We start from the raw sequence: 14,743 nt of genomic DNA, 5'->3' as shown, positions 1-14,743 counted from the left end.
TGAACAATAAAGATTTATTAAAAAATAAAATATAAATAAAAAAATAAATGTAGCCAAGCATCTGACGTGATGGGTAAGGCCACACAAGGACTTGGGGTGGTGGTGATTCAGCAGATACTACAGACCCTTGGTATGTCAGTGGTAGGTGATCAGGGCTCAAGGACAACATGAGGTATCTCACCAGCAGGGAGTAGGTCAGTTATGAAGGTGAGAGTCACAGAACTCAGGCTGCAGGATGTCAGGAGTCTGAAGTCAGAGTACCTGTTTCCTGCTCTCCTTGATGCTGAGGACACTTTGATAAGGAAGGGGTCCAGTCCATGTCAGAATCTCATTCTCTATATTTGCTTGACTTGACCATTTTGAGAACAGCAAGAAGGCAGCAGATCATGATTACCAAATGGGTCCTGTTGATTTTACATGGATTGATATAGTAGAAATACACTGATTTTTTTAAAAACACAGTATCTTGCGTACTATATTAGTGTATCAATAGCAAAGTGTTGGATTTATATAGTTACTTCCACCCTTATTCATGGAGCAAAGAAATCCAAGTGTTCTGTTGCTAGATAATAGTGTCACTTGGTCACAACCTTGAAAAAAAAACCTCAAAAGACAAATAAATGGTCCTGTTACTTGTCAGGAAAAATACCTCAGATAACTATTCTTAAGACCAACATATAGTTTTAAAGGCTGCCTTCCAGCATACTGTTGATTTATATAGTGACTTCTCATTAACTTTTGTTATTTGTCTAGTTGGAGTGGCTGGTTAAGCATCGATCAATGAACCATGAGGTCCCAGGTTCCATCACAAGTCCAATTACAGGCTTAATCCCCAGTCCAGGAGTGTGCAAGAGGCAGCCGATCGATGTCTCTCCCTCATCAATGCTTATATCTCTATCCTTCTGCCTTCCTCTCTCTCTAAAATCAATAAAAAACATGTGTTTTTTTAATCTAAAGCCTGAACAGGATAATTTTCCTATCTACCCATTTCATAAATGAGGAAACTGATGCATATAAGTAGTGAAGAGGGTTTTTTTCAAAGCCTCAGAGAAATCAACACTTTAGATATCAATTTGTATGTTTAATTCATTTAGATACTCAGACATCCTTATAAACTCAAGCCTTCCACAATGTGAATTGTCATAAGATTTCTAATTTTTTTGTACATTTGTAATTTTTATTTATAAATTATAGTTTTCTGACTACCACCTGTTACTTTCTAGATACTATGGATATTGGAAGCAGTTCTATTTTGGAAAAACACAGTGGGAAAAGAAGTAAGAGTGAATAAGAATTTACTTGATTTTTATGTTACAAATTAACTGGTTTTTAATGCTAACATTTATTATCATTATTTTCTATAACTTTCATAAAGCAAAAAAACAATGCCTTTAAAGTAACATTTTTTTTCAAAATGCTCATATCTTCATGTTGGTTTTTATTCTGATTTTGAAGTATATGTGTTTTATAAACATTGGTGTATGTCTTTCCAGAATTTCTCTATGCATGTATTAGTAGACTTTGGAATATAGTTTTATTTACCTAAATAGGTTAATTCTATGCATACCTTTCCTTTTCCTGCTTTTTAAAATTAATATGTAATACATCCTATCTAATAAAGATGGAATATGCTAATTGACCCTCACATAATCACAAAGATGGCAGCGCCCACAGCCAATAAGGAAGGAGAGAATATGCTAATTGACTGTCACACCCTCAAAGATAGTGGTGGCCACAGCCACAAAATGGTGACGCCCAGTCCCCTCAGCCCTGCTGGGGCGGCAGGTGCACAGCAAGGCTGGGCCCACCCCCAGCTGCTCCACGCACCTGCATCCAGAGTCCCCCAGTCCCCTCATACCCCCAGCCACCCAGGGCCAGTCCTAGGTGCAGGCAAGCCTTGGATGGTGGCTGCCCAGCAGCCCAGAACCGCCTAAGGCTCAGGTAACCAGGGCTGGCTGAAGCTTGTGCTGCCGGCAGTGGCAGCAGCAGAGGTGTGATGGGGCATCGCCTTCTCCTGATCACCGGGTCACCTCCCACCCCTGAGGGCTCCTGGACTGTGAGAGGGGGCAGGCAGGGCTGAGGGACCTCCCCTCCAGTGCATGAGTTTTCATGCACTGGGCCTCTAGTAGACAATAAAAACATTTAATACTTTAATAGCTATAAAAAGTCTTATTTAAGGGCTTTAACATGCACTATTTTCATTTTTAGTGCAGTTGAACATTTTTTATTTGTTTTACTTCTTCGTAGAACTCTTTGTCATGGAATGTTATGTCAGTGCTTTCTGTTATGGTGTTTGTCTTCTTACTATGCTGAATGAATACAGAAATTCTTATATGATATGTATTAAATATTGGTTATAAATGTTGATGATATGTTGTCCCACGTGTTTTTGTTTTTTATTTATTAATATAATCTTGCCTGAGAGAAGTTATAAATTTGTAGGTAGTCAAATTTCTCATCTTTTCCTCTTTAATACTATCATATTTACAACAGCCATTTCTAGCTGAAGATTTAAAAAGCATTATTCTATATTTAATTCTAGTGTGTTTGAAATATTTGATCATTTTTCATGTGTGCATCTATAATCGCTGAGTTTTGCTTCTTTGTGTATATGTGAGATGGGAATCTTTAAATATTCCCTCCACTATTACATCATGGTTTGAATCACCTCTTTGATCGCACAGTGCCTTTACCTGTCTATCTACTAGTTTTTGTCCCTCAATTGAAGGATTTACAGAAAAGAAAGTTGATCCAGGGGTCCCGCCATCTTGATGACTCACTGGAAGTAAATTTTTTAAAATATATTTTTATTGATTTCAGAGATGAAGGAAGAAGGAGAGGGAGATAGAATCATTGACAGGCTGCCTTCTGACGAGAGAGAATCATTGACAGGCTGCCTTCTGCATGCTCCCCACTGGAGATCAAGCCCACAACCAGGGTATATGCCCTTGATCAAAATCAAGCCCAGGACCTTTCAGTCTGCAGGCTGACGCTCTGTCCACTGAGCCAAACCAGCTAGGGCAAAATATATTTTTTTAATAATATTTTATTGCTAAAAAATGTTACCCATTATCTGAGCCTTCAGAGAGTCATAATCTTTTTGCTAGTGGAGGATGTTGCCTCAATATTGGTGGCTGCTAACTGAATAGGGTAGTGGTTACAGAAGGCTCAGATGACTGTAGCAATTTTAAAAAATAAGACAACCATGAAGTTTGCTGAAATTATTAAGTCTTCCTTTTATAAATAATTTCTCTATAGGATATGATTAATGCCATTTTACCCACAGTAGGACTTCTTTCGAAATTGGATTCAATCCTCTTAAACTTTGCCACTGCCTTATCAACTAATTTCTTTTACTATCGAAACCTTTTATTATAATTCAAAAATTTTCACAGCTTCTTCCCCAGGAGTAGATTCCATCTCAAGGAACCACTTTCTTTGCTCATCCATAAGAAGCAGTTCCTCATCTGTTAAAAATTTATCATGAGCCCTAGCCAGTTTGTTCAATGGTTAGAGCATCGGCCTGTGGACTGAAGGGTCCCAGGTTTGATTCTGGTCAAGGGCACGTACCTTGATTGTAGGTTCCCCAGACCTGGTTGTTGTGTGTGCAGGAGGCAACCAATCAATGTGTCTCTCTCATATCAATGTTTCTTCTCTATCTCTCCCACTCCCTTCCACTCTCTCTCTTTAAAAAAAAAATCAATAGAAAAATAACCTCAAGTGAGGATTAACAACAACAAAAATTATCATGAGATTGCAACAATTCAGTCACATCTCCAGATTCCACTTCTATTTCTAGTTCTCTTGCTATTTCAACCACATCTACAATTACTTCCTTCATTGAAGTCTTGAACCCCTCAAAGTCAACCATGATGGTTGGAGTCAACTTCTTCCAAATTCCCTGTTAATGTTGATATTTTGATCTCTTCCCATGAATCAAGAATATTCCTAATGGCATCTATAATGCTGAAGATTTACTTTTCTATAGCTGCCATAGATAATTATTTCACCAGAGGAATAATTATCTATGGCAGCTATAGTCTTATGAAATATATTTCTTAAATAATAAAACTTGGAAGTCAAAATTACTCCTTAATCCATGGACTGCAAAATAGATATTGTCTTAAGAGGCATGAAAAGCAACATTAATGTCATTGTACATCTCCATCAGAGCTCTTAGGTGACTAAGTGCCTTATTGATGAACAGTAATATTTTTAAGGGAATTTTTTTTTTTCTGAGCAGTAGGCCTCAATGGTAGGCTTAGAATATTCAGTAAACCATGTTATACCCAAATATGCTGTCATCCAGGCTATTTTGTTGCATTTATAGAGCACAGGCAGAGTATATTTAGCATAATTCTTAAGGGCCTTGGTATTTTCAGGATGATAAATGAGCACTGGCTTCAGCTTAAAGTCACAGCTGCACTAGTCCCTCACAGGAGAGTCAGCCTATCCTTTGAAGCCAGACACTGACTTCTCTTCTCCAGCTATGAAAGTTCTACATGAAATCTTTTTTCAATATAGAGCTGTTTTTTCTATATTGAAAAATCTGTTGTTTAGTGTAGTCACCTTCATTCATTATCTTAGCTTAGATCTTCTGGATAACTTCCTGCAGCTTCTACATCAGCATTTGTTGCTTCACCTTGCACTGCTTTGTTATGGAGATTGCTTCCTTCCTTAAATCTCAGGAACCAACCTCTGCTAGCTTTCAAGGCAAGCCTCTGAATTACAGGATGTACACTTTGCTGGTGATGTCTGAGATCTGTTGTTCCTTGATCTCCTTGACACTCCCTTTTATTTGCTGTCAGCTTCTTCCTGATTTCAGCTGCTCTTATATTTTCCTTATTGTGAATAAGAAAACCTCATATGACTATGCAAAAGCATACTAAAAACAACTGGTACTGTGTAAAGATAGGTGGTTTTTTTTGCTATTATTGTTTTCAGTGTGATCGCAACCAAGATGGTGTATTGGTACCTGGAGATTTAGCCCCACAAAAGTTGAGTGAAGACAAAATAGCCCTAGCCAATTTGGCAGAGCATCACCCCGTGGACTGAAGGATCTTGGGTTCACTTCTGGTCAAGGGCATGTACCTTGGTTGCAGGCTCCATACCCAGTCTGGGCTAGTGCGGAAGGCAACCAATCAATGTGTCTCTCTCACATCAATGTTTCTCTCTCTTTGTCTCTCCCCTCCCTTCCACTCTATCCAAAAACCAGTGGTAAAGTATCCTCTAAATTTTGGTGAGGATTAACAAAAACAAACAAACAACAACAATAACAACAAAAAGATAGACAAAAATAAAATATTTGAAGGTTACTGATATATAAAGCTTGTAAATCTCTATAATTCTAAATGATTATTTTATTTTCTGTTTAAAGGAAAAAATAGAAAGCACATAAGTAAAAAAAACAGTCTCCAAAAAGGTAAGAACAAATGTGAGGATTCACACCTTACTACAGACCTAGTCTTCCTGCCAGATCCTGTTTACTACAGACCTAGTCTTCCTGCCAGATCCTGTTTTTGCCATAGCCCCGAAATAGCCTATGGGCTTCATTGTTAATGGATTATTTAGAGTACATATTGAATTGTTGTAAAAAAGAGACCCCAAAATACAGTGGCCTAAATCACATAATATGTTTCTCTTTCATCAAACAGGTAGGAAGAACCTGCCCATTTCTTCTGAGTATTTCTGTCACCATATATTCATGTATGGCACATAATAAGCATGTGTTCACTATTAGCTCTCATTATTATTATTCTCAGTGTTCCTTGAGATGCAAATTAAACTCTGTCTTAAATTCCTTTTTTAATTAATGTGAGTATAAATAAATTAGGATTAATGAGAGGGTAAAGAAAATGAAATCTAAAATTAAACTTGCTTAAACATTTAAGGCTTGGTAAATATAAGGCTATGGGTTATATATTTTTCTTTATATGTTGGGCTCTTCAAAAGTTACAGTAAAATGGAATGTTTAAAAAGCACTATTATATACAATGTGATTTTTCAGTGTTTGTTTTTATTTTTTTCAGTGAGAAACAGAGGCAGAGATAGAATCCAGTCTCTGAATAACAGAGTCCCAAGGAAAAGAAGCAAACTAAAAGGCAAAAATTTTAAAGATACATTTTCAATTACTAAACACCTAAATTCTCGGGCTATATTCTTTGCTTTAAGTAACAAACCTATTTCCCTAATCACTTTATGTAATTATACTAACTGTTGAGGAATATATCAGATTTAGTCAATTCCAAAATGCATCAGGGATTGAAAGATAACACTGCAAACAAGTAACTTGGTAATGAATCCACAAACAGAACCCAGGACCCAGGGGCCATGGCAGGGCCAGCTCTGCTGAACTGCTAACCTTCTAGTTGGAAATACAGCTGGGTTGTTTTTCTAAAACACTACTATTTGCAATGCAATTTTATAAACAAGAGACATTTATGTTATTTTTCTCCCATAGGGACAAAAGCAGTCAACACCAGGCCTTTGAAAAGAAGCAGAAAAAGAGGTAAAAAGAAGTGATTAATATCTTTTAGTAATTAAGCATCTAAATTTTTATTTCATGCTCTGTTTTTTGAGTGACCAATCAATTTCTTAATTGGCTTATAGAGCCTGTAACAAACGTCAGGGTAGTCATCGGCCTTGGCAATTTCAACAATACAACAGGTTGCTGATAACACCCACTTTATTAATGTTGATCAGTTGACCTGTGAGAGAGCACAAGCCTCCTTGGGCTTATGAAGGGCTCCCTTCACTACACTGATAACTTTTAAGGAGAAAAATATGAAGTGTGTGACTAACATGCTGTTTAGTTGACCCTTCTCTTGATCACATAGAGACCCATCGGTTGCCCACCAAGGGGGGCCCTGAGTGGTAATATAAGAATTGTGTCCTAATTTCTAACATTCCTTTGATTATGTAATTTTGGCTTGTCATTTCTTCTTTTTGCCTCAATTTCCTCCTCTGTAAATGGGTGAGTGGCAGATGAACTCAACTGAGTGGCCTCCTAGGCCCTCTCCAGCTTTAAAAGAACTGACTCTGAAAGGACCAGGGACAACCTACCCTCCCCGTCCCAGACAGAAGCCTGTGTATATCTTTCATGGATCCCCCTCAATGTTGGCCAGAAGGACAGGAGTAGGTGCTGCTGCTACTAAAGTTCATTTTAAGACTTTCAGCCTGGCTGATGTGGCACAGTGGTTGAGCGCCGACCTATGAACCAGAGGTCACGGTTCGATTCCTGGGCAGGGTACATGCCCAGGTTGCCAGCTCGATCCTCAGTGGTGAACATGCAGGAGGCAGCCTATCAATGATTCTCTTTCATCAGTGATGTTCCTCTCTCTCTCCCTCTCCCTTCTTCTCTGAAATCAATAAAAATATATTTTTTAAAAGACTTTCAACCCCTACTTCAGCAGAATCAGAGCCAGTGCCCCACCCCAAGGATGTACAGCGGACCTCTTCCTGGGGGACCTGCAGTTTCTTCTAGAGCACCCGGCCCTGAATCACAGAGTGAAAGCCATACAGAACGTTCACATGAAAGAGAAGTGAAACAAGGCAGAGAGCAAGGAGGGAGGGCAGACTGTTCCTGCTAAGTTCCCCATTGTCATCCTGTTCTCTGTTCCCCCAGCGGGGCCTCAGATGGGGAGACAACTCTAAAAATTGAGGGGGTTTTTTCCATCCACATAATTCAAAGTAATAATATGGCTAGAAATCTTCCTTAAAAAACAGGAGAAAAATCATTGTGCAATAGGTAGTTGTGGCCAACAAGCTTGGGAATTCAGGTCCTTCACATGAGGCTGTTACGCAGGATTTCAGAGAACAGAAGTGGAGGATGATATAATCATTGTGTGTCTAACCTGCCATAAAAGAAAAACGTTGATCATGGGGAAACTCCCTCTAATACATTTTGATTTATAAAAGAAGGCTCTCAAGATGGGTCAGAAGGAAGAGGGCACAGTTAGAAGAAGGTGGAATGAAAATAATAATAATAATAATAATAATAATAATGCTTCCTTGCAGGTCCAAGAATTCCCAGAGATAAACATATAAACTTTAAACTCCCTATACTTCCCGTGACCTGTGGCCCAGCAAAGGGGATGTTATATAAAGAGAAAATGAAACAAGGTAAGTTTCCTGGTCTTCTACACTTTTCAACTAGAAACCACCCATGTGGATATTATTTTGTTCAGGGGCTAGACACCTGTGTCAGGGTCTCCACGACCATCCCAAGGTTTGGTGATTTACTAAGAGGGCTCACAGGACTCAGCATATAATCTAATTCATTGCTGTGATTTATTAAGTTGATACAAAGCAAAATCAGCAAAGGAAAAACGCATATAGGACAAAGTCTAAAGAAAATAGGTGCCAGTTTCCAAGGGTCCTCTCCCAGTGGAGTCATACAGGACACATTTAATTCTCCAGCAACAAATCATAACAGCACATGTGAGATGTTGTCTCTCAGGGAAGCTGCCCTGAGCCTAGGAGTCACAGGGTTCTTACCAGGAGTTAGCCACATAGGTACACTTTACCTCGCATCTGCCAAAATTCCAGACTTCCAGAAGGAAAGCAAGTGTTCAGCACATGCCACATGGGAACGGTGGGACCCCTTCCAAAATCCAGACTTTCAGATGTCAGCCAAGGAGCAGCCTTGGAAGCAGACATTTCTAGAAGACAGTTGTCTCAGGTTTTCTCTGTTAGGTCTTTTCTGCACAGCATCTCGACACCTATACCACCTTATGCTAGCCAGGAGCACAGGTTTTAGAATCAGGATACCTGGCTTCAAGTTTCAGCTATACCAAGAGTGTCTGTTGCAACTGGACCAAGCTATTCTTCTCTCTCATCCTAAACTTCCTCCTCTACAAAATGGGAATAGTAATAAAACTTGCTTTACCATATTATTATGAGAAAAAATGAAATAACAGGTATAAAATAATTTACAAATTATGATTGTTGAAGTACAGCACAAATGTTTAGCAGCCACAATTGATTCCCCCTCCCAAAATAGAATTCTTTAGGCACCAACAAGTATAAATGTGTGCCCTATGACTATATTGCATGTGAGTAATTTAACTTTTTCTACTACATAACATTTCCATAATTACTTTCCGCATAAAATAGCCATGAGTCCAAAATATGAGAAATAATTGCTTCCATTAACTGGATGATCATCATTGGGCAAGACTAGACAGACATGGCTGTGGTGACAGCTGCCACATGGCCGCCTGTGTGCCCTCATCTGTCTTCTCTGAAATTCAGCCTGGCTCTATCCTGAGTCTCAGAGAAGGGAAGGGAAAGAATCCTGGTCTTCTTCTTTTTTTTTTTTTTTTTTTAGAGTTATTCTTTTTTTCCCTCTCTCTTTTGAATATAATTAAATGCTTTGTAAAAGCAAATGTTAGTAATAATTATTGCCCTTCTCATTGCACAGTCAAAGAAAGTGTGCACACAAGGTAGGAAGTCCCTTCCATCACCGCTCTTCAGGTTGTTGTGGGGCCCCTGAGAGGGAACTCAGCTCTCCTGTGTTGCTGATTCTAAGCCCCAAATGGGTGATAGGAGGCCAAGTTCTAGGCAGGCGTCCTCAAACTACGGCCCGCAGGCCACATGCGGGTGTGTTTGCCGTTTTGTATTTTTACTTCAAAATAAGATATGTGCAGTGTGCATAGGAATTTGTTCATAATTTTTTTAAAACTATAGTCCGGCCCTCCAACGGTCTGAGGGACAGTGAACTGGCCCCCTGTTTAAAAAGTTTGAGGACCCCTTTAGGGGTTTTCACAGTCAGGGGCACTCACTGGCAACAAAGGGAGCTCAGCCTGTCTTGCCTGGTCTCACAGGAATCTCGGCAAAGTGTATAAGGACAGAGAATGGGAAGCAGCTCACCCTCAAGGAATTTGAAATTGAAGGAAACCACGAAAGGTCCAAGAATTGGAAGATGAGTGTACGCTGCGGTGGATATCCCCTGAAATGCCTGATTCAGGTATTCTAATGACAAAGGGCTTCCATTAAGGATGGAGTGTCATAGTTCACAAACTCCAAGCTTTATCGATGTTCAGAAAACCATCATGACTTCCCTTGCACAGGTCACAATGCATGCTATTACTAACTAACATTCCACTCCCATATTGGCCAGTTTATCACAGTGTAATCCTCTAAGTGCATGAACTCTTCTCTCTTTGAAGGTAGACAGTAATTGTAGTCTTGACTCTGTCACTAGTAGTTGCCACTGTGTAATATGGTCACAAGAAAGTAATTTAAATAGGGGGATGGGGGGGGGCAGAGGAGGCCATCTTAGGCTTTGGGGACCAATAAAGTAGCATAGTAACATATCTGGGAAGCAGCTGGAAATACCAAGCTCAAAACAGTAGAAAAAGTACAGAAGTACAAAGAGGACACAAAGAATCCTCATAGCATTAATCTCATTTCTCTTTCAGAAAAAAATTCTACCAGACCCACCAAGAAGAAGAAAGGTAATTATCGCATGACTTTCTGCCTATATCTCACCTATCATATTGTTGATTTTCCATTGCTCTGGCCTTATTCTATAGCTCCTAACTTCATTAATTCTAGTAAAGTTTGATTTTATAACATGGGGATTTTTGCATTTGCTGCTTTCAAACATTACAGTATCTAGACCAGAACTTCTTTTTTTATATATAAATCTTTATTGTTCAGATAATTACAATTGTCCCTCTTTTTTTCCCCCATACCTCCCCTCCACCCGGTTCCCACCCCACCCTCTGCCCTTACACCCCCCCCCTCATTCATAGGTGTACGGTTTTTGTCCAGTCTCTTCCCACACCCCCACACCCCTTTCCCCCCGAGAATTGTCAGTCCACTCCCTTTCTATGCCCCTGATTCTATTATATTCACCAGTTTATTGTGTTCATCAGATTTTTTATTCACTTGATTTTTAGATTCACTTGTTGATAGATATGTATTTGTTGTTCATAATTTTTATCTTTACCTTTTTCTTCTTCTTCCTCTTCATAAAGAATACCTTTCAGCATTTTGTATAATACTGGTTTGGTGGTGATGAACTCCTTTAGCTTTTTCTTATCTGTGAAGCTCTTTATCTGCCCTTCAATTCTGAATGATAGCTTTGCTGGGTAGAGTAATCTTGGTTGTAGGTTCTTGCTATTCATCACTTTGAATATTTCTTGCCACTCCCTTCTGACCTGCATAGTTTCTGTTGAGAAATCAGCTGACAATCGTATGGGTATTACCTTGTAGGTAACTAACTGTATTTCTCTTGCTGCTTTTAAGATTCTCTCTTTGGTCGAAAAGGGTTTGGCTCAGTGGTTAGAGCGTCAGCCTGCGGACTGAAGGGTCCCATGTTCGATTCTGGTCAAGGGCACATGCATTGGTTGTGGGCACATCCCCAGTGGGAGGTGTGCAGGAGGCAGCTGATCGATGTTTCTCTCTCATCGATGTTTCTAGCTCTCTATTCCTCTCCATTACTCTCTGTAAAAAAATCAATAAAATATATTTTTTAAAAAAAAATAAAGAAAATGGAGCTTTGGTTTAAAAAAAAAAAAGATTCTCTCTTTGTCTTTTGGTCTTGGCATTTTAGTTATGATGTGTCTTGATGTGGTCCTCTTTGGATTCCTTTTCTTTGGGGTTCTCTATGCTTCCTGGACTTGTAAGTCTATTTCTTTCACCAGGTGGGGGAAGTTTTTTGTCATTATTTCTTCAAATAGGTTTTCAGTATCTTGCTCTCTCTTCTTCTGGCACCCCCATAATTCAGATGTTGATACACTTGAAGTTGTCCCAGAGGCTCCTTACACTATCTTCATATTTTTGGATTCTTTTTTCTAAATTTTGCTTTTCTGGTTGGGTGTTTTTTGCTTCTTTGTATTTCAAATCTTTTACTTGATTTTTGGGATCCTCTAGTCTGCTGTTGGAAATCTGTATATTTTTTTTTATTTCAGTCAGTGTATGCTTAATTTCTAGTTGGTCCTTTTCCATATCCTCAATGGTCTCACTAAATTTATTGGCCTTTTCTAGAAAATTCTTGAAAAACCTTATAACCGTGGTTTTGAACTCTATATCCAGTCATTTGCTTTCCTCCATTTCTTTCATTTGTGACCTGTTTCTTTGTCTTCGCATTTCGGCTGCTTCCCTGTGTTGGTAGAGTGGCTTTGTGTGCTAGGTGTCCTATAGGGCCCAGTGGCTCAGCTTCCCCAGTTACCTGAGGTGGACACTCTTGGTGCATCCCTTTGTGGGCTGTGTGCACAGTCTTGTTGTAGTTAAGCCTTGATTGTTGTTGGTATCACTGGGAGGAATTGAACTCCAGGCCAATTGGCTGTGAGGATCAGCTGTGTCTATGATGGGAGAATTTCTGTGCTGGAGACACCCTTATGAGGCAATGCTTGCTTCAGTGGGGCTTTGGCACTCACTGAGCCTGCCCCCTGAGTGTGTCCCTATGGATCTGAGGAGTTATAATCTGGATGGTCCTACTCTTACCCCTGGGTACACTGGCTCTTGGATCCCCAAGGAGGTGCTAATTTAGCCTCTGCCTGAGGCCACCCAGCAGGAGCTACGGAGAGATCTGCAGATTCCTCTTCTTTGTTTGGGTTTTGGAGGTGCCCAGATGAGGCCTAGCTGTGAAGCAATGCAGGCTGCTGTGGGGTCTTGGGCCTTCTTTTGGATGTTCTGGTCTCACTGACTCAGATGCATTTTGTTAGGTAAGTTTAAATTTCAAAGGACCAGGCCATTCATTTGCAAAAGCCTCTTCGCACAGCTTGGATGGGGTGGAGTCTCAGGGTGGAGCAAACAGCAATGGCTTCCTATTAGCCCTACCCCAAGAGGCCCTCGGGTCTCAGTGTCCCTTGGTAATCACTGCAAGCACCTCTAAGAGAAAGCTTCCCTAGAGTTCTGCCCGATGCCAGACAGTCCAGTTTCTCCCCATATGTGTCTGGGTCCCCAGAGTCTCACCCAGAACTGAAGTTCAGAGCAATCGTGAGCTTGTTTCTCCCTCCGGATTGAAAAAGCCAGCTGTGTACTCAGTTGCCAGCCCTCTCTGCGTGCGCACCTCCATACCTCTGCACTTTACTTCCACAGCTCCTCTGAGTCTCAGTGTGCTTTTCTCTTCCCTTTTAGTTGTAGAATTTCCACTCAGCCAGCCTTCCTGTGGTTCTGGATGATGTCCGTTTTGTCTTTTAGTTGTGGTTTTGAAGTTGTTGTGCGAGGTAGCAAGTTTAGGTGTTTACCTATGCTGCCATCTTGGTTTTTTCTCTCATTATTTTTTAAATTGCGTGTAAAATATATATATTGGCCCAAACTGGTTTGGCTCAGTGGATAGAGTGTCTGCTTGTGGACTGAAGGGTCCCAGGTTTGATTCTAGTCAAGGGCATGTACCTTGGTTGCAGGCACATCCCCAGTATGGGGTGTGCAAGAGGTGGCTGATAGATGTTTCTCTGTCATCAATCTAGACCAGAACTTCTTTAAGCATTAAAACATAAGAGATAGAGGTGAGAATAAGCCTTTAAAATAGATAATGAGTCAGAGCTGACCTTATATGATTGTTTCAACTTTATTGTCTAACATGGAGAATAACTCATGGGGTGGGGTGAGGTTCTAGGACACCCAGAGATGCAGGCAGTTACATGGCCACCTCTTTGGTCATTATGCCTTGGGTCCACTGGGTGGTTTCTCTATAGCCTCTCTGCCCCAGCTGAGGTAGTCATTGCCCCAGGCTGAAAGGAGGCCCAGTCATTTCACAGATACCCAAGGTCAATGCAAGCCCTTGGGATTCAGGAAAAAGTGGAGAGGTACTCACCTTCAAGAAAAGATGCAGAACTGGGACTTTGTACCCATTTATCTTTAGAGCTGTGTCCCAGGAGAGCTGCAGAATGCTGTGGAGTCTGAAAAAACATTTGTATGGCACCCAGGACTCTGGGCCCTATGGTCACTGGGGGCTGTGGATGAGTTCTCAGTACAAGCCTCTCATTTAAGCTCCAACTCCATCTGTGAAAACCAGGGCCAGCCTCCCTCCCTACAGGGCTTAAAGCCACCTTGGGTCTAAGTTCCACAGAATGGAATTTGCATTGGGCAAAACCATCACTGACACATAATTTAATGTTTTTTATTCTCCAATTAGAAATATAGACTCACAAAAGCAGCTGTAAAGGGAAAGCATTAATCCTTTGTATAAAAAGTATGCTCAAATGTGTGGTTAATGAAAACTTGTATTCAATATTGTCACTCAATCTTATTCTATTTTCTATAGATAATACCAGAGTCTCACAGTGATAACATTACTGACCCATATGTAAGTACTGCCACCTGTAACCCAAAAATAATCCAGGCCTTTTCAGTACATTATCTCTGTCATTGTCGTCTTTCCCTGAAGCATGCTCACACTCAGTTAGAACATGTCACTATGTGTGATGAGCAGAGAACAGCAGATGCAATACCCACACCAGGTAGATGGTTCTGGAGTTGGGTGTCTCAATATGAAAGCATCCTTTCCATTTGTTTGGTGGAAACCATCCTGTTTTCCTATTAGTATGAGAGGCAGAGCTCTAAACCACTGGGGTCTCTAGAGATGGGTCTTGGAGTAGAAATAGGCAAGGCTGGCCTGAAGATTAGGAGTAGGGAGCAAATTCGAGAAGATAGCAGAATTTTAAAGAAAGCAGAAGGGAAGAGAAGGAAAATCTCAAACATCCACTCCATGGTGCAGGCAGTGATAAGATGGTTTCATACATCAAACAAAAGGAACAGGCCTCACCAGGCTGGTAAGTTCAAGGTGTAC

At 40.4% G+C, this 14,743-nt stretch overlaps 1 protein-coding gene across 2 annotated transcripts in view; it reads left to right on the top strand.

Moving 5' to 3' along the window:
* The window catches only part of LOC103303198 (nuclear body protein SP140-like protein), a 68,751-nt gene that overhangs the window by 47,082 nt on the left and 6,926 nt on the right, over positions 1-14,743 (top strand). For both annotated transcript variants that reach the window (XM_054722783.1, XM_054722782.1), the window contains exons 15-22: positions 1,224-1,277; positions 5,378-5,422; positions 6,030-6,101; positions 6,461-6,508; positions 8,017-8,121; positions 9,825-9,967; positions 10,422-10,457; positions 14,219-14,260. In XM_054722783.1, coding sequence (XP_054578758.1) covers positions 1,224-1,277; positions 5,378-5,422; positions 6,030-6,101; positions 6,461-6,508; positions 8,017-8,121; positions 9,825-9,967; positions 10,422-10,457; positions 14,219-14,260 — 545 coding nt within the window. The remainder of the gene's footprint in view (positions 1-1,223; positions 1,278-5,377; positions 5,423-6,029; positions 6,102-6,460; positions 6,509-8,016; positions 8,122-9,824; positions 9,968-10,421; positions 10,458-14,218; positions 14,261-14,743) is intronic.

Source organism: Eptesicus fuscus, chromosome 11, assembly GCF_027574615.1.
Source record: "Eptesicus fuscus isolate TK198812 chromosome 11, DD_ASM_mEF_20220401, whole genome shotgun sequence".
NCBI classification, from domain to species: domain Eukaryota; kingdom Metazoa; phylum Chordata; class Mammalia; order Chiroptera; family Vespertilionidae; genus Eptesicus; species Eptesicus fuscus.
The sequence above is the reverse complement of the archived record's forward strand: the minus strand, read 5'-3'. Positions and strand labels throughout refer to the sequence as shown.